The 26,181-nt window shown below is 34.4% G+C and overlaps 1 protein-coding gene across 11 annotated transcripts in view; it reads right to left on the reverse strand.

Annotated features, from left to right (window-relative positions):
• Positions 1–26,181, reverse strand: part of NF1 (neurofibromin 1) — a 260,084-nt gene that overhangs the window by 99,458 nt on the left and 134,445 nt on the right. For 8 of the 11 annotated variants that reach the window (XM_059908698.1, XM_059908695.1, XM_059908691.1 and 5 more), the window contains 9 exons: positions 23,948–24,109; positions 23,692–23,795; positions 17,735–17,870; positions 13,759–13,821; positions 8,964–9,122; positions 8,331–8,428; positions 6,922–7,068; positions 4,424–4,570; positions 1,629–1,739 (listed from right to left, as the gene is read on the reverse strand). In XM_059908698.1, the coding sequence (XP_059764681.1) occupies positions 1,629–1,739; positions 4,424–4,570; positions 6,922–7,068; positions 8,331–8,428; positions 8,964–9,122; positions 13,759–13,821; positions 17,735–17,870; positions 23,692–23,795; positions 23,948–24,109 (1,127 nt within the window). The remainder of the gene's footprint in view (positions 1–1,628; positions 1,740–4,423; positions 4,571–6,921; positions 7,069–8,330; positions 8,429–8,963; positions 9,123–13,758; positions 13,822–17,734; positions 17,871–23,691; positions 23,796–23,947; positions 24,110–26,181) is intronic. The other 3 variants (XM_059908697.1, XM_059908694.1, XM_059908692.1) reach the window with 1 other exon arrangement.

Below are 26,181 nucleotides of genomic sequence, written 5' to 3' on the forward strand. Positions count from 1 at the left end.
AAGCATCTCCCCCTCTTTAACATATGAAGAAACAGATTCGTAAAAATTAACTTTTATCTAAGAAGCAGCAGAGCTGGGAATCCTTAGCACTCTCAAAGTCACCATATTGTACAGGTTTCTTGGAAATCCCACTGATTTAATACCACAGAGGGTGTCTGCATCAGGCCCATGCTACTTTCCTTTTGGCCTGCATAGTACAGACCACTGCAGAGAACGAACACAATCTTACACTCTGATCCTGAAGAAAAAACTCAGCTTTGAGGTTTTCCAGAAATCTTTCTGACTTGTAAACTAACAAGAATTTAAAGGGGGGAGGGGGGGAAGACACATGTCTATCTACCTCTCTTACCAATGTCTCACTTTTAATTACTTCGACAAAATAGGGAAAATCAAAATACACTGGTGGTGTTAAAGATTGGGGATGGAATACAAATATGGTTCATCTCAAATGCAAAAGAAAATTAAAATCATCTTAGGCAATTTAGAAGCAGCATCTGAGATAAAAGGTAGAGAGAAGACTTTCATGGGAAGGTGAAGAGATGTTACTCAGAGTTGTTAAAGAGGAGGGCTAAGGATAAATGCAAGTTTCTATGCCCTCTTGATTCCCTAAGACCCCAGTTCTTAGGACTTCTTGGTGTTAACGCTATCTGAATTATCCAGTTAACTGAGTTTCCCACCTCCCACCTTCCTTTTTTCACTCCTCTGCCACTACTTCTCAACCTCCGTTTATTTCCTATACACTGCCAATTTTTTGCCATTCATGACCATTAAGTCTACTGACATAATTCCTCAATTTATGTTAAATTGAGGTAATTCAGAAAGATTAATTCCTAGAGCCTAGTGGAACAGCAGAACTAAGAGCAAACATAGTCCTTGAGATTCCAAAGCCAGTGGTCTCTCTATTATATCACACTGTCCCTAAGGTTCAATTACCATGAGTTTATGTCACACTAAATGGGAAGAAGTAAAACTGACTAACGTCACAGACAAGTTCTCAAAAGGAAGGCAGAATGAGGCAAGAAAGAAAAGACAATGGCAGGGAAAGCAATGCAAGCATTATACTTATTGTGAAGGAGGAGCACTGCAAGAAAGGTTTTCTAGGAACTAGCCTTGACTGAAAGACAGCATGAACAAATACAATCAATTTTTCAGGCTGTCACCTGTGCCATATCTTTATAGAAATTTCCCATAGTGTCTCTGAATTATTTGTTAAATCACCCTGATGTTGTATTACACAGCATATTACTAAAAGTTCTCAGACTCTTAAAGTTTTATTTCCGTTTAAAAAAAAGTTTCTGAGTATCATGTTGTGGATAGTATTTAATCAGAATACACCAGAAAATAAAAAATTGTGATTTTTTTTACTCTTGGTAATTAATTCATTGTAACGTGGTATAAAAAAACTGATGTAACAAAGAGAAGCCAATACGAAACAGGTAGTCTGAAAAGCAATTTCTAATGTACTGAGCATCATTTGGGGACAAGACGGCTGTTTACCCAGCTACATTCTCCCAGAAAAACTTGTCTTCAATTCTAGTAAAATCAAATGGGAAAAACCAAACTTCCTGTCTCTCTACATTTGATATCATTTTAAAAGCTCTGGTAAGATAAAACGTAGTGTTTCTTACCTCCGTGCAACATAATAAAATATAGGATTCCCGGCTTTGGAAGTCCCAGCTTGGTAGAAAATACTTAAAGTTTTCAAAGCTTTGAACTCTTCTTTTTCATGTACTTGATGTCTGAAAGAAAAAAAAGAATAGAGTAACTCATAGGCTTTACATTGTCCACTGAATATCTACAAAAATCCACAACTGCACCAATGATAAAATATACAACATGACAAAATATTTTAAAAGCTTTCTGAAGGGCAATGTGGTTAACATGTACCAAAAAATTCAAGGTGTTGTTCTTTGAACCACAAACAGTGGTTCTTAGGAAAATGCTAAGAAAACTACTGGACAGGGATATTAACCATAGAATTGTTTTTAATCATTTTTCTTTCTAGACAGAAATTTTTGAGTTTTTACTTGTTTGTTTTTTAAGAGTTCATTTTATCAACCTTTTCTTTCCTGGCTTACTGATTCTGAATAAGTGAGAAAGGCCCACATGTTCTTCTTTATGGGAATTTATCCTCACAAATAGCGTTATCTTTTTCCAGATGGTTACTTACTGGTACAGTTGTACCAACACAATTTATTAAAAGTCCATTCTAATCTCCCTGATTCTGAATATCACTTTTATAATTATACTCTTATATATATTTAAATATACTTCCAAAAAAGGCATGGTTTAATTTTTATATATTCTGCTCAATACTCAGTGTGTGTCTTTAACAACCTGAAGATTTATGTCATTCAACAACCCTGGAAAATTCTCATTTGTTGTCTTTCATATATTACCTCTTCACTATTCTCTTTAAGCTCTATTTATTAGACATGCTGGACCTTCTCATTCTATCACTTGTATCTCTTAAACGCTTTCATATTTTCCATTTCTTTATCTCTCTGTACTGACTGTATACTAGGTAATTTGCTCCAAAATTCTCTTCCAGCTATGTATGCATTTATTATTTTTTTTAATATCTTTATTGGAGTATAATTGCTTTACAATGTTGTGTTAGTTTCTCCTGTACAACAAAGTGAATCAGCTATATATATACATATATCCTCATATCCCCCTCCCTCTTGAGCCTCCCTCCCACCCTCCCTATCCCACCCCTCTAGGTCGTCACAAAGCAATGAGCTGATCTCCCTGTGCTACTTTATTTTTAAAATACATTTTCTTTTATCTAGTATTTCTATGTGTCTTGGGGGTGGGAGGAGAGGTTGTATTACCTCAGTTCATCATATTGCTTGTACCAGGTCAGCACTTGTTTAATATTAATGGAACAACATAGATATCATTTGATAAGGGAAACAGGTGCACACGTGTATAGGTAAATGACTGGGAGGCTATCTGCCCAATGTTAACTGAATTATCTCTAAGGGATGAAATAACTGAAAATTTTTTACTTTCTTTTTTAGATTTCTATGTTTTGAATAACTTAACAATTTTTATTTTTATGGTTGACAACATTATAAAGCTATTTCCATTTTTTTAAAAGAAAAATGAGTCTCAGAGAGCATCAGTGGGAACTTAGAACAAAAATATCACCTAATATTTATTAAACACTTTATATATACACCAGACATTGTTCTAAGTATCTTACACATATTAAATCATTTAGTGTTCAAAAGGACAGAAGGCTGTTTTGTAAGGAAGGTAGGGTCTTAGGTAGAAGGACTAATAAAGAGGTTTTCTCTGAAAAATGGAAAAACGGCAACGACATCCTTAGTAATGTTGAATAAAAAATAGTTTTATATTTTTGGACTGCACAATTTTCAACTAGGTAACATGAAAATTTTGTACGGAAAATATTCCTTTAATTACATAGGAATAAACATTTGTTACACAGAAAAATGTAACAGAGCTAAAGATAAAAATTAAGTAACAGAGCTAAAGATAAAAATTAAGTTTGAAAGGCGATTGTTATACATTCATACATTCTTTTAACAGTATCAAAATATGGGAGTCATGTGTACAAAACTATGGCCTGTATGTAATATGATTAATAACAGGCACTTACAATGCCCGGGACATTATGCGCAAATCGTTAATGTGAATTAACTTCAGAATGTCATATTCTGCTTTTTTCTTTCTGCCTCTGGCACACACCATGAACAAAGCACTTAACCCACACTCACTATGAAACACTAAGTGACTAAGTGTAAAGTAGTATGAAAGGTACTTTATAAAGACTAAAGAATTCAGCAAACTATCTTCACTGTAACATCATAGTGGTGAATGTCTAACAATGAGGATCCAAACTAAATCCATCTAAATGAGATTCAAAACAAATGTCTACAGAAATTTTATAGCAATATTAAAGTATACTATATTTTCTGAGCCTCAATCTAAAAGAAGCTAGTATCATTAACTTTCAGGAGGGTTCTAAAAAATGTTACAGTGTAGTAGAAAGAGTTCAGCACTTAGAACCAAAGGACCTATGAATCAGGTATGGAATCTTAGGCAAATTAATTATTCACTTTGAACTCTGTTTTCGCTAATTATAATATGAAAATAATGTTATCTACCCTCCCTTTTAACTATTAAATGCAAAAGCACCTCAAAACAATATGACAAAGTACTATTCAATAAGATGCTATTATTTTTATAAGAAAATCAACTATGAAACAAAGCATATTTCAACAATACACAGGGTAAGAGAAAAGTGGGATTCCAAAACATGGCAATGTGGTCATTAAGTACATCCTTCCTAAGAATTCTCTATCAAATATACAAGCATAGCTAACAAGTGGCCTGGTGGTAAACCTTGCATCTCATCGAAAAAGAAAGCAATCATCATTTCAAGGTGGTACTTTACCTAGTCATAAATTCCTCAAACTTTGAACTGGTAAGGTTAAGGCTGGACCAGTGTGTATCTGCCACAGGTTTGTGCTCTGGAGGACCCAGGTATGCAAGAAGTGTTGCCATCTTATCAAAAGGTCGTCTTCCAACAGCTTTGTGATCCCTAGATATAGCAAGAAAAAAGTAGCAGTTCACATTTAGCAGAACACATTTCTTTAGATTGTCACTGGCTGCTTTTCTTTTTACTGTCAGCTGGTGGTTCCTGCTAATTTGTAAACAGCATCCAAAAGAGCTCAGGCGTTTTAAGTTTACACTGAGACGTCTTAGAAATATGACCACTCCCCAAACTACAAAATTCACATAAAAATTCATTTTGTTCTAGTATTAATCCATTACCATTAAATGGGCAATCAGTAAGTAAATATAACATTCTGATCCACTTTTTAGGAAGTGGACATACTGTCCCTGATATCAGATTTCTGCTTAACCAGGGTAAATATGAATTTTCAACAACTATTAAACATTTAAAACTAAAGATAACGATATTATTTCACAAACATCAAACTGGCAAAAAATTATGAAGTCTGCTAATGCCAATTTTGATGAGGATGTGTATAAAGAGGTACTCTCACACAGTGCTGTCAAAGTGTAAATAAGCATGTACACTGTGAGAAGTAATGTGGCAACATCTAGTACAGTTGAGGTTGTGTATACCCCAGAACTCGGCAATTACACATTAGGTAATACACAAGGAGACAAACATGAAGAATATTTATTACATCACTATTTAAAATAATAAAAAACAGGAAACCCTAAATATCCATCATTTAGGAAGTGCAAAAATAAACTGTGATATAGTCATTCAATGAAATACTAAGTTAAATAAATGATAAATCTCAAATAGAATATTGTGTGAAGAGACTATACTCAGTGTATCATTGCTGTAAAATTTTAAACCACACAAAACTATATTATATGTACCTATGTTATACCTGTAATTTCCTTTTTCTTGTCAGTTACACAAGAGAGAAGTAATACCTTTTTTTCCCCAAGAAATAAAATGGTATAAAGATCTGAAGTAATTACAGCAAAATAAATAATGTTAAAGCTAGGTGGTAGACATGGGTCTCTGTTACATTATGGTCTATACTTCTTTGTATGTTTGCAATGTGTCTTTTTTTAAAAAACCAAATTGAAGAAAAACTCTCTAGTATTAAACTACATGAATATGATTGTAAGTTATATAAGAGTTTGCACTTAAAAAATGCATTTAAAAGAACGTTTGCATTTAACAGTTCCACAGTTTAAGTGTCACACAGATATAGAAAGCATCTTCCTCTTTCTATCTTAGGCACATATTAGTCATACCCATGTCTACTTCAATCCATTAACAACTCTTAAAGGATTAAAATGCTCTCTCTTTTAAACTTCCATTTCCTAATTAGTTGCTAGCCTTAGCTTTATGGTCTTCTATTTTACCCATGAATGAGCAAACCATTTTTATTGCCATTTAAAAGTAATCTAGACTCATTTTACCTACGTAAGAGAACTCATACATAGGAGTTTGGGCCCTTTATAAACATACATAACTAGAAAGGACAGCAAATGATTCAGGCTACAAGAGACTTTAACTAAAAACAGCGAATGAAACAATTCCCAAATTAATAATTTTCAATTATTAAGTATTGTCTATATAAAGCTATTTGCATATACTTAGAGTATCACAAATGGGATTATTATAGGATTGCAATAGAATAGCAATGTTTTAATTATTAAATTCCTAAGAATTAAGCTGCTCTTCAGATTCAGATGCCAATACTCATTTGAACTTCTAGTATATTTAAACTTCTCTATGTCTTGTTGTACATTATGTTTGCAAACCAGAAAAAAACCCAAAAGGCTAATTTGTGAATTCTCAGCTTAATTTTTTTTTTTTTTTTGGCTGTGCCGCACGGCTTGTAGGATTCTTAGTTCCCCCACCAAGGATCAAACCCAGTGAAAGCGCCAAGTCCTAACCACTGGACCACCAGAGGATTAATTCCCTCTTAGCTTAATATTTTTAAAAAAGTCTGTAGCACTGATGTAGGTTGGTTGATCATTTAATATGACTTAACCTGTTGCCTATATACTTTTAAAAAGAGTCTACATCTCTCTTTCCAAATCATAATTCTTATCTAAGAAGATGCAAAGTAAAAAGCATTATTCATGACCAATAATTTTATTAGTATAAATTTAAACTGGGCCTTCCCTGGTGATCTAGTGGGTAAGACTCCACATGCCCAGTGCAGGGGGCCCGGATTCGATCCCTGGTCAGGGAACTAGACCCCCACATGCATGCCACAACTAAGAAGTCCGCATGCCACAAATAAAGATCCCGCATGCCTCAACGAAGATCCCACGTGCTGCAACTAACACCCAGCGCAGTCAAAAAATAAATTATAAATAAATAAATACTAAAAAAAAAAAAAATTTAAGCTGAGACTTTTCAATATCCCCATGACAGGGAAATTTTACCTGTTGCTGGAAAGATACTGGCCAATTTTCTCTTGATTGTTCCAGAGTAGACGATGTAAAGCAAGCACATTGCCATCACTGATGAAGGAAAGACTATGATTTACTGCATCACTTGTAGGACAATCGGACGCTATATCAAGGAAAAACCTTCAAAAATGCAAAGTTATTAGAATTTCAAAAACCAGATATACTCATATCTATGTTTGAATTAAATCTATGTGAAGTAACTTTGTGAAATTACTGCTATTACAAATATGGAGGTTTTATTCACACATGTGACTATCGTTAAACGAAACAAGAAGAGACAAGGAGATAGTTGGTCTTCCATTTCTGATACCTGGCTACAGCTTCAGAGTAGGCTCTGAAGTCAGACAACGAAATTTAAACAGATGAGACTTTGTATAGAAGCCAGTACTTTACAGATAAGGAAACGGAGGCCCAGACAAGACAAAAGACCTCCCCAAAGTTATACAGCCTCTTAGGTCAAAGCCAGGATCAGAACCTTTGTTCTTTTAACTTTCTATGGGTAGTCAATCTGCCAGAATATAAATCCTATGCTGACATTCACTCTTTCCAATGTGATTTGCAGTCCAACAGTACACCTTTTAAACTCCAATTAGAGAGAAGTTCGCAGGAACTATAATGAAAAATTGGAAGAGAGTGTTGTACAAGTATAGCTTAGACTGTGAGCCAAAACAATTAGATTCACACTGTATGAAAAGTAGAATTCTTGACGTGAACTTACATTTACAGAGCACTTTGTCATAAGTTATGTCATTTGCTTCTCTAAAATCAACTCACAGGCAAACATAGTGTTATACCTACTTTACAGATAAACCAACAACTCAGAGAGATAAGGAGAAGCAACTAGTTAGTTATGGGAACCTAGCAGAACTCAAGTTTTCTAAAATCATAAAACTTCAACAGTTGTGCAGTTAGTCATGAACAAAATCTTACGCATTTGCATCACGTGGTTTAAAGAGTAAATTTTTAGTTTACATACATATCCAAATTAAAGTATCAAAAATATTCTAACGTCAAAAAAACCTGTGATTATACACTATAATGCATCATCTGTACCAGTTTGGTTTTAGTTTTTACTGAAAGAAATCTTTTTCCTTCTTCCTCTCCTCCATATTGTGGCAAACTCAAATCCTTTATTTTAGTAGATATGTCAAAAATCCCTCCTGGTTTTTAAATATGGAAATCACTACCAGATTATAAAGAATATCATTTTATTTCATTACTGTCTTTTATAGTGAAATAAAATAAGATTATGTTCTTGACCAAGAGAGAAAAAAGAAAAAAAACCTACACAGGAGCTTCATGTAGATCAAGTACATAGACGTGAGTGAAATTGAAAATATTTGATCCAAACAGAGCAACTGGCTAAGTAGCAGGCTGCTCACCTTCGTGCTGCGTCAAAGTTGCTTTTCACAAAATCATTAAAAGGCCGCATGTGCTCTTCTTTTGTGAAAAGGACATGATTGGCAATACTCTGAAGTATCTAAACAATAAAATAGGGTTATAAAGGATCTGATTATTTATTTATGAAAGCTACACATTCATATATTCTTTAAAAAATATTAATTTTCTCACTGATACAATTTCTACTGGTAGTTAAAATCAATTATTGCTCATTCAATAAATACTAGGTTTTGTTTCTATGCTTTCCCAAATATGAATATAATTATATAAACACGTATATATTTACATATACAAAATACAAATTAAAATTTTAATGTATTTTTTAATTTAAAAATCACATAGTATACATTTTGGTTTCCATTTCAGAATTTCCATAATGATTACATAGAAAACCATCTTCAGAAGACATTTGCTAAAATATTTTCAAATGATAATAAGGTCCATCGGTATCAGTCTAATGAATTTCTTTGTAATATAAACAAATAAAAATAAAAGCACATAAGTGAAAACCACAGGGCATTTCAAAACTTAAGAGAAAGTACAGTGAATATGAAAAACTGAAAATTTATGGAAGAGAAATTTTGAATAGTTATATTATCAAAATGATTCTTCACCTTTGACATTAACTTCAAGCCTCTTTCGATTCTAGGTGGTGGCTTTTTATCTAAAATCCCTGCTTCATATGGTGAGACAATGGCAGGATTGATAAATCTGAGAAACATGGCACTTCCCACTGCACCGATGCTGTTCTGAGGGAAACGCTGGCTAACCACCTAGAAACAAGGAGTTGAGAATTCAGTATATGGTTTGAATTAAAACAAGGAAATGGGAAGAAAGGGCTCGAAAGTCAAACTTTGCACAAAAACGCTGAATAGACCAATCCTTGTGAACAACACACACCTAATTTTTCCTACTCCCAAAACATCATTAAACAAAAATTTATCCTCAATTCTTGCCCTCTATCATTCAAAAGCACAATAAAGGCATCTAAGAAAAAAAGAGAAGTCTCATAGATGAGTTGTGTAGACGAGATCTGAAAAAAGATCTTAATTTTATCATCACTGTTTATACTGCAAGTTTGATGAGCAACAAAAGCAGAACAAATTTTCACACAAGGATTATCATATTTTACTAAGATCACAAGACATGAGAGTGTGGTCAACTCTTGTAAGGCAAAGCTAAATAAGTTTTCAACAGCATACCCCTGAAACATCCAATACCTAACGGTAAATACTTACATTTTGCTGTATACCAGGTACAATTAAATTTCTTGAGCAAAACGCTTGCCATATACAAAACAAAACTTAGTTTTCTTTGATTCCTATCGAGAGAAAAAACTTACTTACAAGTAACATTATTGCCAGTTCTTTTTCTTCATCAGAATGCTTTATAATATAAGGACCTACTTATTATTTAAACCATGGAGGAATGGGAATTCTTGGGGACCTAAAAGAAAAACGGATCCCACCAGCAAAAGAGAGCACCCCTATGTGTACCTCAATTTGTAATTCTGCCAAATAAAAAAAGTTAAAGATACAAGGAATCGTTGCCCACACTGAAAAACAATGTGAGCCCAACATTTTAAATGGATTTATTTTCTCTTTTTCTCTTTATAGAACATTCCACTTTGAAGGTAAATTAGACTGGGAAAGTGTTATGAAGCTGGCTCAGCTCCCATCTTTTCCTAGCGTGTCCTGCTTTAAATTAACACATGAAAATTATAGTATTCTGAAATTTACATTTGTTACAGATAACACACACATATTTATTTTTAAAGAACACTCATATAACATTTAAATCTTGACAACTATTCATGCTTAGCGTGGCTAACTGCTGCTTAAAGCAGTGTTGCCTAACGGCAAGGCGCAGTACTCCACTCAATATTCTGGGATTCCAAGGATATACCTGCATTTCAAAGGCTATTGGGGGAAAATGAGAAAACAAGATTTATATGCAGAATCTCACATAGCTCTAGTTTTCTTCACAATGCCTCAAAAAAGTAATACTTCTTGTCATGAATTCTCATGGCTGACTGACTCAAGATTAACTCTGGAAAGAATAAGAATCATTTCACTTCATTCTATTTCCTTCAGTGCTTCATGTGGTATACATTTTAAATGTGTTCTTATTCACTGCCGAAAATCTCAAAATAATTTTCAACTATATATGATACGAAGTTAGTAAAAATAAGACTTTAGAGAATGACTTTTTAAGCTGAGAAAATCTTTGTGAGAGGTGATAACAGGGGTGAGTTATAACTAATATATTCTCACCTTCATGTATACTGCATAGCTCAGGAAGCTTTCTTGGTGTTATAGTACTTGGAGTGCTATCGCATGAAGGACAACCTTACACCTCAGTAAGAGGAAACTGGTGAAGGTGGCTAAACACAGCAGTCTTAGAAGAATGGCTTTAAAATCTAAATACTGTTTTAGTTATTTTTAGCTGAAATACAGTTTTGGAAACAGAATTAAGAAGAAAACACAAGTGCTTTTACTACTCTAGTACAGTGTTTAACCTTTCGGGGAGTAGGAACAGAAAAATGAACGTTTACTTTCGCACAGACAAAACTCTTCATAAATTTTAGAATGTTCACAGACCACCATTACTACTGACTGTTTCTTTTCGAACTCACAAATTTTAATCTTAAAAGATAAGAAACACCTCAACAAACCTACAAATTTTTAAAGCCTTTAAGGAGTGAGTTAGCAAGAAGGAACGGGATTAAAAACTGCTTTATATTTATAATTGCAAATAGGTTGTTTTAAAAGAATCGCATGTATTCAGTTTAATCCATTAAAATCCTGAAATGGTTTTTAAAGAAGTAAAAGTTAAGAGTTTGGTTTCCAAAGAACTGGTTAATTATAAAATACTAACCCGCTGGGAAAGTGTCTCAAAAAAATCAATTACTTATATGCACACAGAGAACTCTTTTAAAATGCATTTTTAGAGTAGTTATTTCCTGGTTTTCTCTAGGACAGAAAAGCTCTTAAAGTGTGACACACATTTATACCTGATCTAAACTCAATATTACGCAGTCTCAGAATTTAATGAATATCTGAGTGAATTATTTCCCTAATGGAATACTGTAAAAATTATGAAAGGTACTACACCTTCACTAACTTCCACATCTTCAAAAATAATTCATGTCAAAACTCAAAAGTATCCACACTACAAGAACACATTGTTTCATGTATCATAAAATTATGTATCTCACCAATGACAGTATATTTTTGGAACTAAAACCTGATAAAATAATCAATATCCATAAAAATGCTCAACAACAAATTTTATGAGTTAATTTACTAAAATACTTCTTTTCCTTTCACCACAAATTAACATCAGTGTAATTTTACCTCATAATATACACATACTCAAGTTGTTTTTATTTTTAATCTGCAAAAATCTAATTTGTATCCAAAAGACATTCTGTATAAAAGGTCAAAGTAGGGCCAGTCTGAATGCTGAAACCAATTATCAGTCAAATGTCCCCTTTACTTACCTCCCCGCCCACCCCCCCATAAAAGCTGAACTACAGGTTACAAATAAAGGCAGTCATACACTGTACATCATCAAGAGAATCACAACCCATCTATCCTTAATTACCTGAGTTAGGTTGACAACTTCTCAAAGGAAATCTAATTTACAGTATATGTTTGAGTATGATAAAGAGAATTATCTATAATATGATTACACAGCTATATACCAGAAGCCAGAACCTTCTCTCCATATCTTACACATTACAATCGATGGTACATACACCCCAAAAGAAAGTTAACTGCTTTTTAGATCATTAGATTCTGTTAAGCCAACAACTCCATAAACCAACATTTTAAATTTATAATAACTATACTGTCTTCATACTTCGGAATGTGTTCTAAAATATCTCAAATTGCCAATTAGATTTCCTTTGTTTCCACAAGGACCTCATATCACTTGTGCTGAGAAATACATTCCAAAACTTAGTGTTACCCAGAAACATTTTTTTTTAAATCTGAAAATAACACTAGTAGAAAAAAACATTTCAAGGAACAATTTTAGACAAAATCTTAATAAATAAAGCAATGTTAGGAAGGCTAAAAAACATGCTCTAGAGAAACAGAGAAAGCCTGAATTTTAATTTATGTGATATACTACACAATGGTATTAGTAAAACACCAAACAAGAGTGTTAGAAATAGTAAATTAATTTCAACAGTGATGGTGTATATTATGTTAAATCCACATATGCTGAGAATTAGAAGGCTGAAGCATTAGAAAGAAATGTTTTTATTAAGATGGCCATCCAATCCAATCCATTTGCTCACAGCTGACCAAATTTACTTAACATATCCAAAAAAGAATCTCTTGAATGGACATAAAAGCATGTCTCTAAATTTTAATTTAGTTCTGAATTTAAAATAGAAATTTATTATATGTAAAGCTCAGACGAGAAATGAAAGATGAAACCAGATGAATACTATACACTAAATTTCACCTTTTAAAGTAAACTACCTACATGACTCCTAAAGGTTTTCTTTACATCTTTCTCTAAATTCATTTGGATTGTATGAACAAAGGTAGTACTGAGCCTGATAAAGATCAGTCATACTGACAGATAATGGCAAATTTAAAATGAATGCACGTTAATATTTTGGACAACTATCACTCACAGGAAGAAAATAACTATGACTATCATAATTTTCTTCCTTTTAAATTAGGGCAAGTTCATAGAAGCAGGTAAGTATATGCATATCATGTTTGCAAATAAGGTGCTTCTCTATAAATATGGACTCACTGTTTTCCTTTATTTCAAAGTACTATATTCTCAGTCCCAATAGTTTAATAATGATTTTCTCTAAAGTAAAAGTGGTTTTCTTTTACCATTAGAATTTTTATAATCTAAGCACAATTATCTAAATCCTGGCCGAGACTGTCTAGATAAAAATATAAGAAGTAAAAAATAAACCTTAGCTACTTTTAGGTAAGATTTAGAAAGTGACACTTTCCTTCCATGTACTTCTAACAATTAAGAAAAACTTTCATCTCTAGGAAAAGAAATCACTCACATTACCTGCAAACAAGAAGCAAGAATGAAGAGAGTCAGCATTTCCTAAGGCCTTGAAATTAAGTTTCTTTTGCATTCATTTATAATTTAAAAAATAAATAATAAAATTAGACCAGGGATATCCAATGCAACAAATGCCCCCAAAATGCCTTTGGGATAAATCAAACCAAAGGAACACAGAGAATGTTTCAATGTAACTTAATTCCAGGGTTAATTGAAATGAAAGCTATTTTGTGCCAGAATTAGTAGAATGATTTTACAGTGAAGGTCAAATAGGCTGAAGTGAAGATGTTCTTAACAAACAGCAAAAGATTTTTGTTTTGCTTTGAAAGAAACAGCTAAAAAAAAGTTCTCCAAACTTACTGATTTTTTGTTTTCCTTTTTTTCTTTTACTGTAGCTTTATTCAGTAGGGAGTGGCAAGTTGCCTACAGAACAGAGATGAGCACAAACAAGTCACAGCACCAACTACATACAGCAACAAAAACAATGTTGGCTTGTACATAAAATTACATGATCAAAATGTAACACAAATGGAATCAACAAAAAATTAGGAATCAACTTAATTTTGAGGGATGAATTTTATCTCTGGATTTTAATTTTTATTACATTTTTAAGCCAAAGCACTAAATAAATAGCAAGAAATGTTGAGACAATCATATCTACTATTTCTGGCTATAAATCACAGAAAAGCTCTCCTCAAGTGAATGTGAGGATATTTAATATTTACATTTCAGTTAAATCCTAGCTTTTGATAAATTTTATATAAAATGTTCATTACAAATAGATCATACTCTAAAAACACTTCTATGCATCTACATAATTTTTTCTTGATACATATATTTATATATACTTCTCTGTGTATCCTTCAATTGACTTAAAAAGTTCTTTTTTCAATAGCTGGCATTGAATTCCTATCCTACTGATTAAAAAAATAAACATTAAATGGCTAAATATAATAGAAAAATACACTTTAGAGATTCTGAGCTAAAAGTCTCTCTCTCTCTCTTTAAGAAAGATTACTCTTACAATTTCACTTATTTTTCTTTGCAGGCTACTTCCTGAAAAAGTTCTAATCAGAGGAGGTTAAAAGCTCTGCAACATTTGGGAAAAGAATGTTATCAGCTCAACTAGAAATAAGCATTAATATTAAAGTGAAGAAACTGCAGAGAAAATTACAGAATAAAACTGTAAGCCTGCTTAAAATTTTTCACAGATTTGACCATTTATCAGAATGTCTCCAAAAAAAAAAAAAAAAACACACAAAAAACCCAAAAAAACCCCCAAAACCCACAGAGACATATTGGTTTCATCTCTCAGAGCTCCTCCTAGGCCAAAGAGCTCTGTTAAAATTAAGACTCCTGATTGGACTAGACTAGGCACAATAATTATTTTTTAAATATTTTGAAAACAAATTAGAATTCTTTAATCCACCATACATGGCATTTTATTCTAGGAATTCTGTGCATTCAACACCATAACCCATAATAACTTGGCATTAGTTTGATATTTGTTCATCCATCCGTCCATCCATTCATCCAAGTACTTACAGTGCACCTACTTGCTAGATACCATTCTAAGCACTGGAAGAAAGCAATAAAACAAGAAGACACAGTCCTTTTCTCAAGGAGCTTTGATTCAAACTTTAGACTATATACAAAAGCACTAGTAACCCAATTTATCCCAAAAATGCAGTTTTATACACTTTTTATTTTCAATTATGGTATATAACCATCAATTATAGCCTTAAAATTTTTGTGTAAACTACTTCTGTTTGGAGAAGCACATTTGCTAGGAAAAGACGACATTTATTTAGAATCATATTTAGCTCTTTCTCAGAATTCTCTCACCACAACTTAGGAGAATATCCACTCTGGGAATTATTTTCTCATTATTCCAAAACTATCAGGAGGAAAAGTGGAAATAACTACATGAGAAAATGTCTCAGTTATAAATCTAACATATGTTCACAGTTGACTATTCCTATATAATCTTAACCCAGTCCACTAAGTAAGGAGGCATATAAAATGAAAGACCTGGTTAAACCATGATTTTAAAAAGGCTTAACAGTCAAAAATACTAACTCAAGTAAAAAGACCTAAAGCTCAGAGAAATTTATTAGCTAGCAATATACTCAGCTTTCAAATTTTCCCCAGTAGGTCCCAAAGCAGGAGACATATTTACTAGAGGGAAAAAAACAATCGACTACTATCCCTCCCAGCAGAACATAAAAGTACAAATGGACCATTATGTTATTGCCAAAGTCAAAAGGGCAAGGAAAAGCCAGAAGAGGGAAGATGAATAAAAATAAAAGAGCAAACTAAGGGAAAAACTACATTTGGAAGGAGACTCAATGAAAGAATATCTTGAGATCAAAGTTTATTTTTTTTTCATTTTTAATTAGTAAATGTAAAATTTCCTGTTATCAGTCACTTATTAAAAAACAAACTCTTATTTATAAATAACATAGCATATATTTCCTCTATAGTATTGTACATTCCAACAATAAGTTTATCCAATACGTCCCCAAAATGCACTAGCATTTAAATAATATTATTAAAGGGAATAATTGTATGTGAAATTTTAATACAATAATTCAGGTCTGTTGTAATATGGGATATTGTATTATGGAATGTTTTAAAAAGCACAACACACAGTGGTTAATAAGCCACCAATTATCAACTAGCTTTATTTTCTGCATTATTTTCACTACCTCCCTCCCTTCCTAACTATGAAAGCTGGCAAGAATCTTGTTTACTTGGGTGGGAGGAATGGGGTTATTTATTCCTTCATTAAATATTTTCTAAGTACTTACTAATAAGTGCCAAGCACTTAGTTCCTTTTTCCTTATCAAATGGGACTCCAAGTTTGCTGATGATACAAAAATTGTTTTCTTTTAGGGAGACAACCACATGAAGAATTTCTACTAAAATCTACTAGACCATATATGTAACCAGGTAGTTAGTACCCATTCACTTCTAACCAGCTAAAGTCAAAGCCACTGCCACTTGAGAAATTCATTTGCTCTCTGAAAACAGTTACTATTAGGCCAACCAAGAAGTTGGTCCAGACTATTTTTAATATGTGCTCACCATTTCTTATCTGCCTAGTTTTATAAACAGAAGAAGGACTGAATTTGATTTAAAGAGAAACCTGAATAATGCCCAAACTTAAGCTATTACTTACTGTACTAGATTTCATATTATAACTAAACCACCCTCTGGCCTCAGATTTAACTAGATGAAAAAATTATGTGGGGCTCTCCTAAGCTTCCTTGAGCTATTTTGAAAAGGCAGGAAAAGTCATGATAAATTAAATTAAGAGAGTTTTAATGCTAAGTATGCTTCATCATCTACAAACATGATGAAACATTTTTTTTATAGATACAGCAGATACATCTTTATAAATAGCAATGGGAGAAAAATTCACACAGAGCAGCCTGAAACAGCTTTTTTAAATGACAATTTCACTGATCTTGCTAACGTCTCTAAGCAACCGAAGCCCTGTGCTAAAAAACAAATGGCTGGGGATAACTCTGCAAAGAAAAAGACACAAAAGGCATGGGTTTTGATAAATGCATAAATTTTTTCCCCTATACCTGCCCCTGTCCCAAACTCCAGACCCACTAATGTTTCTTCCAGAATCACAGTTTTAACAGGCTAATGTGGATTTGCACTAATCTCCCTTGGAGTGATTAAATCATTTCTGAAACTGCATATGCCGATCAAAAACACAGTGGAAGCCATAAAAGAACACAGATGCAATTTCCTTAGCAAGGAGGGGATGACTGTGGACATCTGAACTCAGAAGCATTACTTGCAGTTCTAGTGTTGGAAAGTCTAATAATTTGACGTGAATGATGATGCAATATATTTTATAAGTAGCATTCTACATAAAATAAACATCAGCCTGTCCTGGCAAAACCTGACACAAACACAAGAGAGCTTAATGAAAAAATCAAAATTATGGATCAAGCATTTCACAACACAAAGAGCAAGGAGTAGACCAGCCTCATATGTGAAAGACCCTATTTTGGTACAAGATAAAAACAACAACAAAAATTCCATAATATATCTCATTTCAATCACATCTATTATATCCAGTAGATCTGGTGCATTTTAAGCTTGTTCTCAACGCAAGGAAAATTTATTATTTTTAAAGTACCCCCTTAAACTACTTCATATTTTTAAAGCCAATTTAAACAATTCTTAATGCATTATTCATCCAAATTGATTCAGTATTATCAACCACCCACTATTAGCAGCTAAATCCCTCTTTGGTAAAGCATTCTTTTAAATTTAGCTGTGGATTAATAATGGTAATCTCTAACCTTAAGCATACCTGGTACAAACAGTGGCACACACTTCGTAGCTGAGGGGGAAATTCGGAGGAGGAACTGATGATGGCATGGAAGAACTTTTCGGTCATCTGAAGGAGGTTCCGCTGGTTTTCCTCAAGGCTCTCTGACTGTTCTAACCTATCGAGAGGAAAAAGAAAAAAAGCAAAACCAATTAAAAACAAACAAACAAACAAACAGACATACTCCTTAAAAGAGACTCCTTAAGAGACATTCAGCCAAATGCAACGTTTGGACTTTGCTGGGAACCTGATTTAAACAAACCAACTATAAAAAAGGCAATTTTCAGAACTGTGTATAAAAATTCTGCTCCCCCTATATTTTCACAAATTTAGTATATGATTTTTATTCCTTTGTCCATCTAGTAGGTAGGAGAGTGCATCTCACATTTTTAACTTTTATTTCCATGACTTCAGTAAAGTTAGACATGCTTTCAATATTTTGTGGCCATTCAGGCCCTATTTTCAACTGCCCTTCATATCCAGTTTAATATCTCTAACTGCTAGGCGTCCCTCTTGCCAGTACCTAAAACTCAGTTTGTTCAAAATCAGCTGATTTTTTTCCTCCTACTTGTATGTCTCATCCTGTGTTCCCCATGTTGTCAATGGCACCATTACTGCTTCAATCATGTCATTCAGGTGACCTCTGATGTCGTCTTTGCCCGCAGTATTCCATTATTCCCCACATTCAATTACTGTTGCTAATTCGTCTGTATGATTCCTTTTTTTTTAAAGGTATTTATTTATTTATTTATTTGGCCGTGCTGCACAGCCTGCAGGATCTTAGTTCCCTGACCAGGGATCGAACCCGCGCCCCCTGCAGTAGAAGCACGGAGTCTTAACCACTGGACCGCCAGGGCAGCCCCTCTTCTGTATGATTCTAAAGTCTTCGTGCTGTGATTAAAGGCAGATATTCAGAAGGCAGACTCACTAGGTTTAAATTTCAGCTTTACCACTTATTGACCATTATGACCTTGGTCAAGATACTCAACTTCTCTGAGCCTCATTTTTTCCATCAATAAGACAGGAATAATTACAATGCCTCCTTTATGGGGTTTAAATTTTACCCAGTGGCTCTCAGACCCACAAACCTTTACTTGAGCTGCCCAATCGAACTCTCAAAACACATTCCCTATGAAAGTCACTACTTAACTACTTGTTATATGTCTTATCTCCCCTACTAAACTGTAAGATCCTTGAAGGATGTAGTCATCTTTGACCCCTTAAAAACTAGCATAGTACCTTACCAAAACAATTATTGAATAAATACTTGTTTTCAATCTCTTAACTAGTAATTTTCTTTCTATACTAATTTACATATTACATAAAAGTTGGGGACACTCCAGATTCCTTGCAGCTCACCATGTGGTGCAGCATATGGATACAGTAAGAGTTTGGAAATTAATGTAGACGACAGGCAGGAAAGATTTCATGGACTAGGTGAGTTCTAAAGGAGGGAAAGAATCTGCATAGGCAAAAAGAAGTAAGGGCATTTCAGAAAGAAGAAGGCAGGACAAGCACACAATTCAATCCGATAAACATTTATCATGCGTCTACTATTTGCCATCTTAATGCCAGGTGCTGAGGACTCAACAATAATTGGCCTTTGAACTTCTCAAAGAGGGGAGACAAGTACACACTAAGCAATGAGTACAATTATTCAAGGATATAAAAGACAAAATAGCAAACCAGAGATAGACACGATTAATTCACATGGCAACTGGTTGCCGAGAAGTCAGAGGCAGAAGATGAACTTGGGATATATGGGGAACTAAAAAGAGATTGGTCTAAAAATGGGGGCTTTATGCAGGGAGATCACTTAAGAAGCTACAATAGTAACTCAAATCTGAGATACGGAGGGCATAGAAGCTTTGCGTATGAAAGAAAAGATTAACAATATATTTAACAGGGCTAGAAGAGATTCCTAGAAACCTTGACAGTTCTTGTCTACTTTGTGGGAACTTTTTCTTAATGAGTCAACACAGCAGCAGGTGTGCTGCTGGTCTGTTTCAGATGTCCCTCTAATACACCTATCCCTCCTGCCTCCCACATGCCAATGATAACTTATTGGCTATTCCATTAATTCTGATCTATAATGAAGCTTTGTGTTCAATTAAGTGTTTGTGTGTACAAAAATTTTTCCCTTTGATTTTCAATCAGCTTTTGTTTTTGTTTTTTTATCCTATTGTTTTTCTGTTTTTAATTTCATTGATTTCTAATTTTTATTTCTTTCCTTCTGCTTGCTTTAGGTTTATACTGAACTTTCTCTAATTTTCTAAGGTGAAAGTTTAGGCCATTCATTTTAGATTGTTCTTCTTTTCTAATACATGCATTTAATGCTGTAAATACTACATTTCACTACATTCCACACATTCTGATAAGATGTACTTTCATTTCCATTTAGTTTTTCTTTTTCTTTGCATTTCAGTTTTGGAAATTTCTATTGGCATATCTTCAAGTTCACTAATTCTTTTCCCATTTGTGTCCAGTCTACTGATAAGCCCATCCAAAGGCATTTTTCCTTTCTGTTACGATGTTTTTGATTTCTAGCATTTCCTTTTGATTCTTTCTTAGAGTTTCCATCTCTGTTTAAATCACCCACCGGTTCTTGCAGGTTGTCCACTTTTTTTCCATAGAGCCCTTAACATATTAATTATAGTTATTTTAATCCTTGTCTGATAATTCCAAAATCTGTCACATCTGAGTCTAGTTCTGATGCTTGCTTTGTCTCTTGAGACTGCGATTTTTATTGCTTTTTAGCAAGCTTTGTAGTTTTTTTGTTGAAAGACCTAAGACATAATGGGTAGCAGGAACAGAAACAAAGAGGTCTTTAGTGTAAGGTTATATGTTAATCTGGCTAGGACTTAGGTTGTGTTTAATGTTTGCTGTAGCTATAGGTGTCAATTTCTTCCAGTGTCCTTGTTTTTGTCTACCTAGTTGTCTGGGATTCCCTAGTTTTCCCTAGGAATTTCTTCTTAGAGTCTCTGTGTTGAAGCTCTCGGTTGTAACCCACTTTTAATACACTGGAGTCCTGTTGATGTAGTAGTGAGGTACTGGGGAAGGGAAGCAGTCTATAATCTTATGCTTATATCTCCATTGTTTTATTGGGCCAGAGTGGCTGGGCTGTGACCTTCAGAAGAATTTCTTAGGCTTTTTTCTCCCCTTATGTGAGTCAGGAAGGCTAGAGGAGGCTGAAGTTGGGTAACTGCCCATCCTCCAGGTCAGATAAGGCTCTGATAGTTTCCCTTAAAGGCAGGCCTTTGTAAGGGAGAACAGAACACTATGCGCATATTACAAAATGGTTACTTTTCCCCTTCCCCTGCCCAGAGTGCAAGGGGACTTTTCTTCCATCTTCACCATGAGAACCTGGTAGGGTTTCTAGAGGTCAAACTCACAGAAGTGTGGGGGTACCCCTGACACAGGGCCCCCAGGAGCTTTCATTCTCAAGCTAATCCACGCTCAACCTCCAGCAAGTTGTCTATTACAGCCTAAGTGTTCCTACCAGTTACTGACTCCAGCAGCTGTTTCTCCCTGTAAGCTGGGATTCTCTGAATTTGGCTGTCACGCCAGTTTTTCCCCTTTTTTTTGGGGGGGGGGTGCCCTTCAATTCTCTGATGAATCTAAGAAGAGTTGCTGATTTTCTGTTTTCAGCTTTTTCTTGTTGTGAACATAGCAGTGTCAACTTCCAAGCCCTCTACATGTCAGAAAAGACATCAACTTGATTTTAAGTAACCTGAATATAGGAAGTTTGTCATCTAGTTTCCTTCTCTGTACCAAAGTACTTAGTACAGTAGATTTCTTTCAGGCAGTAGTTCACTCTCTAAGTAATTTTTACCCTTTAGAAAGTGAAATTGCTAAATGGTAACAAAATACAAGATGACATTAAAAGAATGTTGCTTTTAAGTTTTAAACTACAACTTTTTAACCATTTTAACAATAACTGGTTAATTTAGGTGCCAGAGTTCTGATTAGATATTACAGTTGATACTTCAGCAAAGGCAGAGCCAAAAATAACTGATACGAAGTTGCCAAATAAAATTATTTAGGAAGAGAAACCATCAAGAAGCTCTGAACTTGAAAATAAAAAATAAAATAATGTTAAGGTCCTAACTGAAAGACAAGAGATGTGGCTTAGAAAAAGCAAGCATAAGTGTTTAAAATTTCATTCAACAAATATTTATGAAATGCCAACTATAAGCCAGATACCATGGGGACAGGTAGAAAGCTTCATGGAGATGGTGGTTTTTATAATGCACCTTACATTACCCCTTGGCCTCTTTCCCTTCTCCTAAGTCAATCCTCATTATAGGAGGAAGAGCGAGATAGATTAAAAAAAAACAGAGTCAAGCATGCTCAGTTCAGTGCCATCCTCTCCATTCTAGATATGTCTGCCTGCAGAAAAGACATAATCTGGTCTTCTCTCCACTTGTGATAAAAAGCTTGCCAGTCCCTGTGATGGAAGCCTGTAGTTTACCCAGCTGTGCAAGGGATGGGGAAGATGATTCCAATTCAAGGTGATGTATTAGCAAGCCTATACTATATGCCCACAGGATCTAAAGCCCCACTCTTTAATCATTTTTATCAGAAATAAAGGAGATAGCTGATTCCTGCGTGCTTCCCTCCCATCCCTCCCTCCCTCTGACCTTTTGGTTTTGAACTTGGCGAGGGGAAAATGGGTATTACTTATTCGGCAACTTTAATCCCAATGAACCCCACGTTGTCAAGCCACTTTAAAAATGTACAACATGCGCATATTTCACTGGAGTTAAAGTACAGAGATCACATGAAAGAATGACAAGTAGTGATGTGGATTATAGTCAGATGAGTTTTTTTCTTGCAGTCAATGGGGAACAACTGATGGTTTCTAAGAAAAAAAGTGACAAAAAATTTTAGGTTTCAGAATAATTCCTGCAGTAAATGATCTGCAAATAAAAAGATAATGCTAGGACAATAATTAGAAAGTTACTACAAAAGTCAATGGGATTGGGACTTCCCAGGTGGCACGGTGATTAAGAATCTGCCTGCCAATGCAGAGGACATGGGTTCAAGCCCTGGTCCGGGAAGATCCCGCATGCCACGGAGCAACTAAGCCCACGCACGTGCCGCAACCACTGAAGCCTGCGTGCCTAGAGTCCATGTGCCGCAACGAAGAGTAGCCCCCGCTCGCCACAGCTAGAGAAAGCCCGCACGCAGCAACAAAGACCCAATGCAGCCAAATATTAATTAATTAATTAATTAATTAAAAAGTCAGTGGGATCGATATGGCATTGGCTAAATAAATTATGATATTGCCAAACCACAAAATATTATGCAGCAGTTAAAAAGAATCAGATTCATTATCCTTCTATACTGACAAAGAATGATCTAAGATACAGGATTATGTTAAAAAAAAAAAAGTTGCAAAAACATGTATATATTGATAATATCTTACCATTTATATTAAGTGCCCACATTATAATATAGTTTCTACCACTAGAAATATGTATATGCAAATGGATTGAAAAAAGAACAGAAGAACAGCCTAACTAGTAACAGTGCTATGTCTCTAGAGGTGATAGTCAAAGACACCTTTAATGTTATTTGTAACTTTCTTTAAGAAAAATGTATTTGAGGGACTTCCCTGGTTGTGCAGTGGTTGGGACTCCGTGCTCCCAGTGCCGGGGGCCCGGGTTTGATCCCTGGTCAGGGAACTAGATCCCACATGCATGCTGCAACTAAGGAGCCCGCAAGCCCCAACTAGGGAGCCTGCCTGCTGCAACTAAGACCCAGCGCAACCAAATAAATAAATATTAAAAAAAAAAAAGAAAAGAAAAATGTATTTGTGTGTAACTTTTATAATTAAAGACTAATCTTAAGAATCAAGGGGAGAAATTATGAGGGCCTTGCCTCATGTAGTGGAAATGAAAAAATGGAGAGCTGTTGCAGATGAGAGGATGACACACCTGGTAGGATCTACTTCAAAGCTAACATGCTGCCAATCAGAGGATGTGATCACAATCCGTAATAAAGGATCCAGGAGTTTCTGTAGGTAGGTAGCACCATATACCTAAAGAAATACACAAGTAGGAATTTATTATGCCTGCTCCAAATATCTTGCATTAAAGAAGACATTCTGCTCTGTACAGTCTGTACATAATCACTGTTTGGCATACCTCTGGCACCAAAAAAAAAAAAAAAAAAAGATAAATGGATAGAAACCTTGAAACAGAAGGTCATTATTTTACTGGCCAAGCTGTTGCCTCGGAAAAGAGTCTGCATGGAGTCTGCCAATTCTACTTCCTTAGAAAACATGTTCCAGAGCAGTTGGTAGAGTAAATGCCGAGAGTCAAATAGAGTCACTAGAACTCGAGCTAGTTCATCCTGGGAACAAAATAAAATTGTGTCAGTGTAAACAGTTCCATTTTTCCTTAAGCAGAACACTGAAAGGCAAATCCAAAGCTGATAAACCACCTGCTGAACTGAGGTACATGGTGACTGATTAAGTTTTCCCCTGGGATTTATCTGTGTATATCTGTCTATGACAGATGACTATTTCTATACACCTACAGTAGCTGCTAACTCTAAGGATTAAATGATAAAAGGTAAGAGAGGCCAAGGCTTTACCAGAAGACAAAAAAAATCTAGGATTCAGTTCAAATTCTATGACAAAATAAAAGAAAACAGAAATAGAAGATGATGGCAAAGAATTTGATATGCACAGATCATTTTCTTAGAAAATCAATGAGGGCGAATAAGACTTCGGTGACCACAGAGCTCTACTCTCTTCTCATACGGTCAGGGAAACTCAGTGAACACTGAACACGGGCTAGGCAAGAAACAACAAAAATGGAAAAACTACAGGATTTTCAGCAAGTCAGGAAAAAGACCTAGGCTGTGCATTCAGAACCAAAAGATAAGCCAGATTTACATACAAAGTGGGGATGGGTGGCTAATTTGCATCTAGTTCCTAAATGATAAGCCTCATAATTCCCCACAGTAAAGTATCTTTTGGTACACTCGAGAAAAATGAATGTGATAGTAAATCACTGTTTAACCATGCATGTTGGGAAGAGATTTAGAGAGAACAGGGGTAACCATAATAAGATGGCCCAAACTTCAATCAGTGACAACAAAGCCAGGATCATGGCCTGTAGCTCCTCTAATTCTTGTCTGGTCCCAGGATTATTATAATCTGTTATTCGAGTAAAGGAAAAAATTTAACAATCCTAACCACAGATAACTGAAGCCAAATACGACCCAATACTCTGCTATACTTCCTACAGTTACACACTACATAATTGACTAGATATAAAAATTCTATCCTCCACTTTAAAGCCAAGTATAATTAAGAGAGATAATTCAGTTACAAAATAAAACTATTTTTAGACTGCTGTGCTAGTTTTTTCCACTCTAATCCCTCCCCTGCAAAATTCTGAAAACTTTAAGCACCAGAATTTATTTATTTATTTTTTATAGTATTTTAATTTATTTAAGAATAACATAATAAAAATAACACCATAAATCCATAATATGTTAGCATAAACAATATTTTTTGGAAAAATAATTATATTTTCCAAAACAACAACAAAAATCTGTGAAGAGTAGTGTTGTTTTGTATTTTTGCATTTTTTAAAAGTGTCTGGCTTTATAAATGATAGTTGAATTTTCATATAAGCACCAGAATTTAAATTTACAAAATAGACTTAAAATTTTTAAAGTTATCTTGTATTTTGTTTAGATACAGTTCGAATAGATCTGGCCTAATATAAAAGTCCTTCTCTAAAAAAAAAGTCAGTTAGTATAAAACACATAAGAAATGATTTACTGAAAGAAAACAAAATGATTAAAGCCTCTTGGACTTAACTAATTCTATTTTATTGAAAAAATTACTGATAATTTTTAGCGCTAATTATAGGTAGGTGCTAAAAGGTAACTCAGAATATCCATTTTCAAAATATATGAAGATTCGTGAACTAATGTTAGGCTTCAAGAGGATTTCAACAATTTCCTTTTTCTAATTCCCTAGCTACAAGCAGGATTCCATCTTCATTCATTAAACAATTACTTACTGAGTCATTGTTATATGCCAGGCTGTACTTCAAGACCTGGAACTACAGCAGTAAACAACATAGACACAGTCTGCTCTCATGTAGCTCACATTGTAGTGGAATGAGACCAAGCAATCAAATAAACAAGATAATTTCACATAGTAAATAACTGCTGCAAAGAAAATATAACAAGGAATGGAATAAAATGACTGGGGGTGTGGTTTTGATTGGATGGCCAGAAAAGACCTCACTAGGAAAGTGATATCTGACTTGAAACGTGAATAACAAGAGACCAGGGAATAAGTATTCTAGGCGGCAGCAGCAGCAAGGGTGCTCAAGGGTAGAAATAAGCCTAACATGTTTGATGGCCAGCGTGGTTTCAGTCTGGTGAACAAGAAGGAAAAT

This window comes from Balaenoptera ricei, chromosome 20 (genome assembly GCF_028023285.1).
Source record: "Balaenoptera ricei isolate mBalRic1 chromosome 20, mBalRic1.hap2, whole genome shotgun sequence".
Classification (NCBI taxonomy): Eukaryota; Metazoa; Chordata; class Mammalia; order Artiodactyla; family Balaenopteridae; genus Balaenoptera; species Balaenoptera ricei.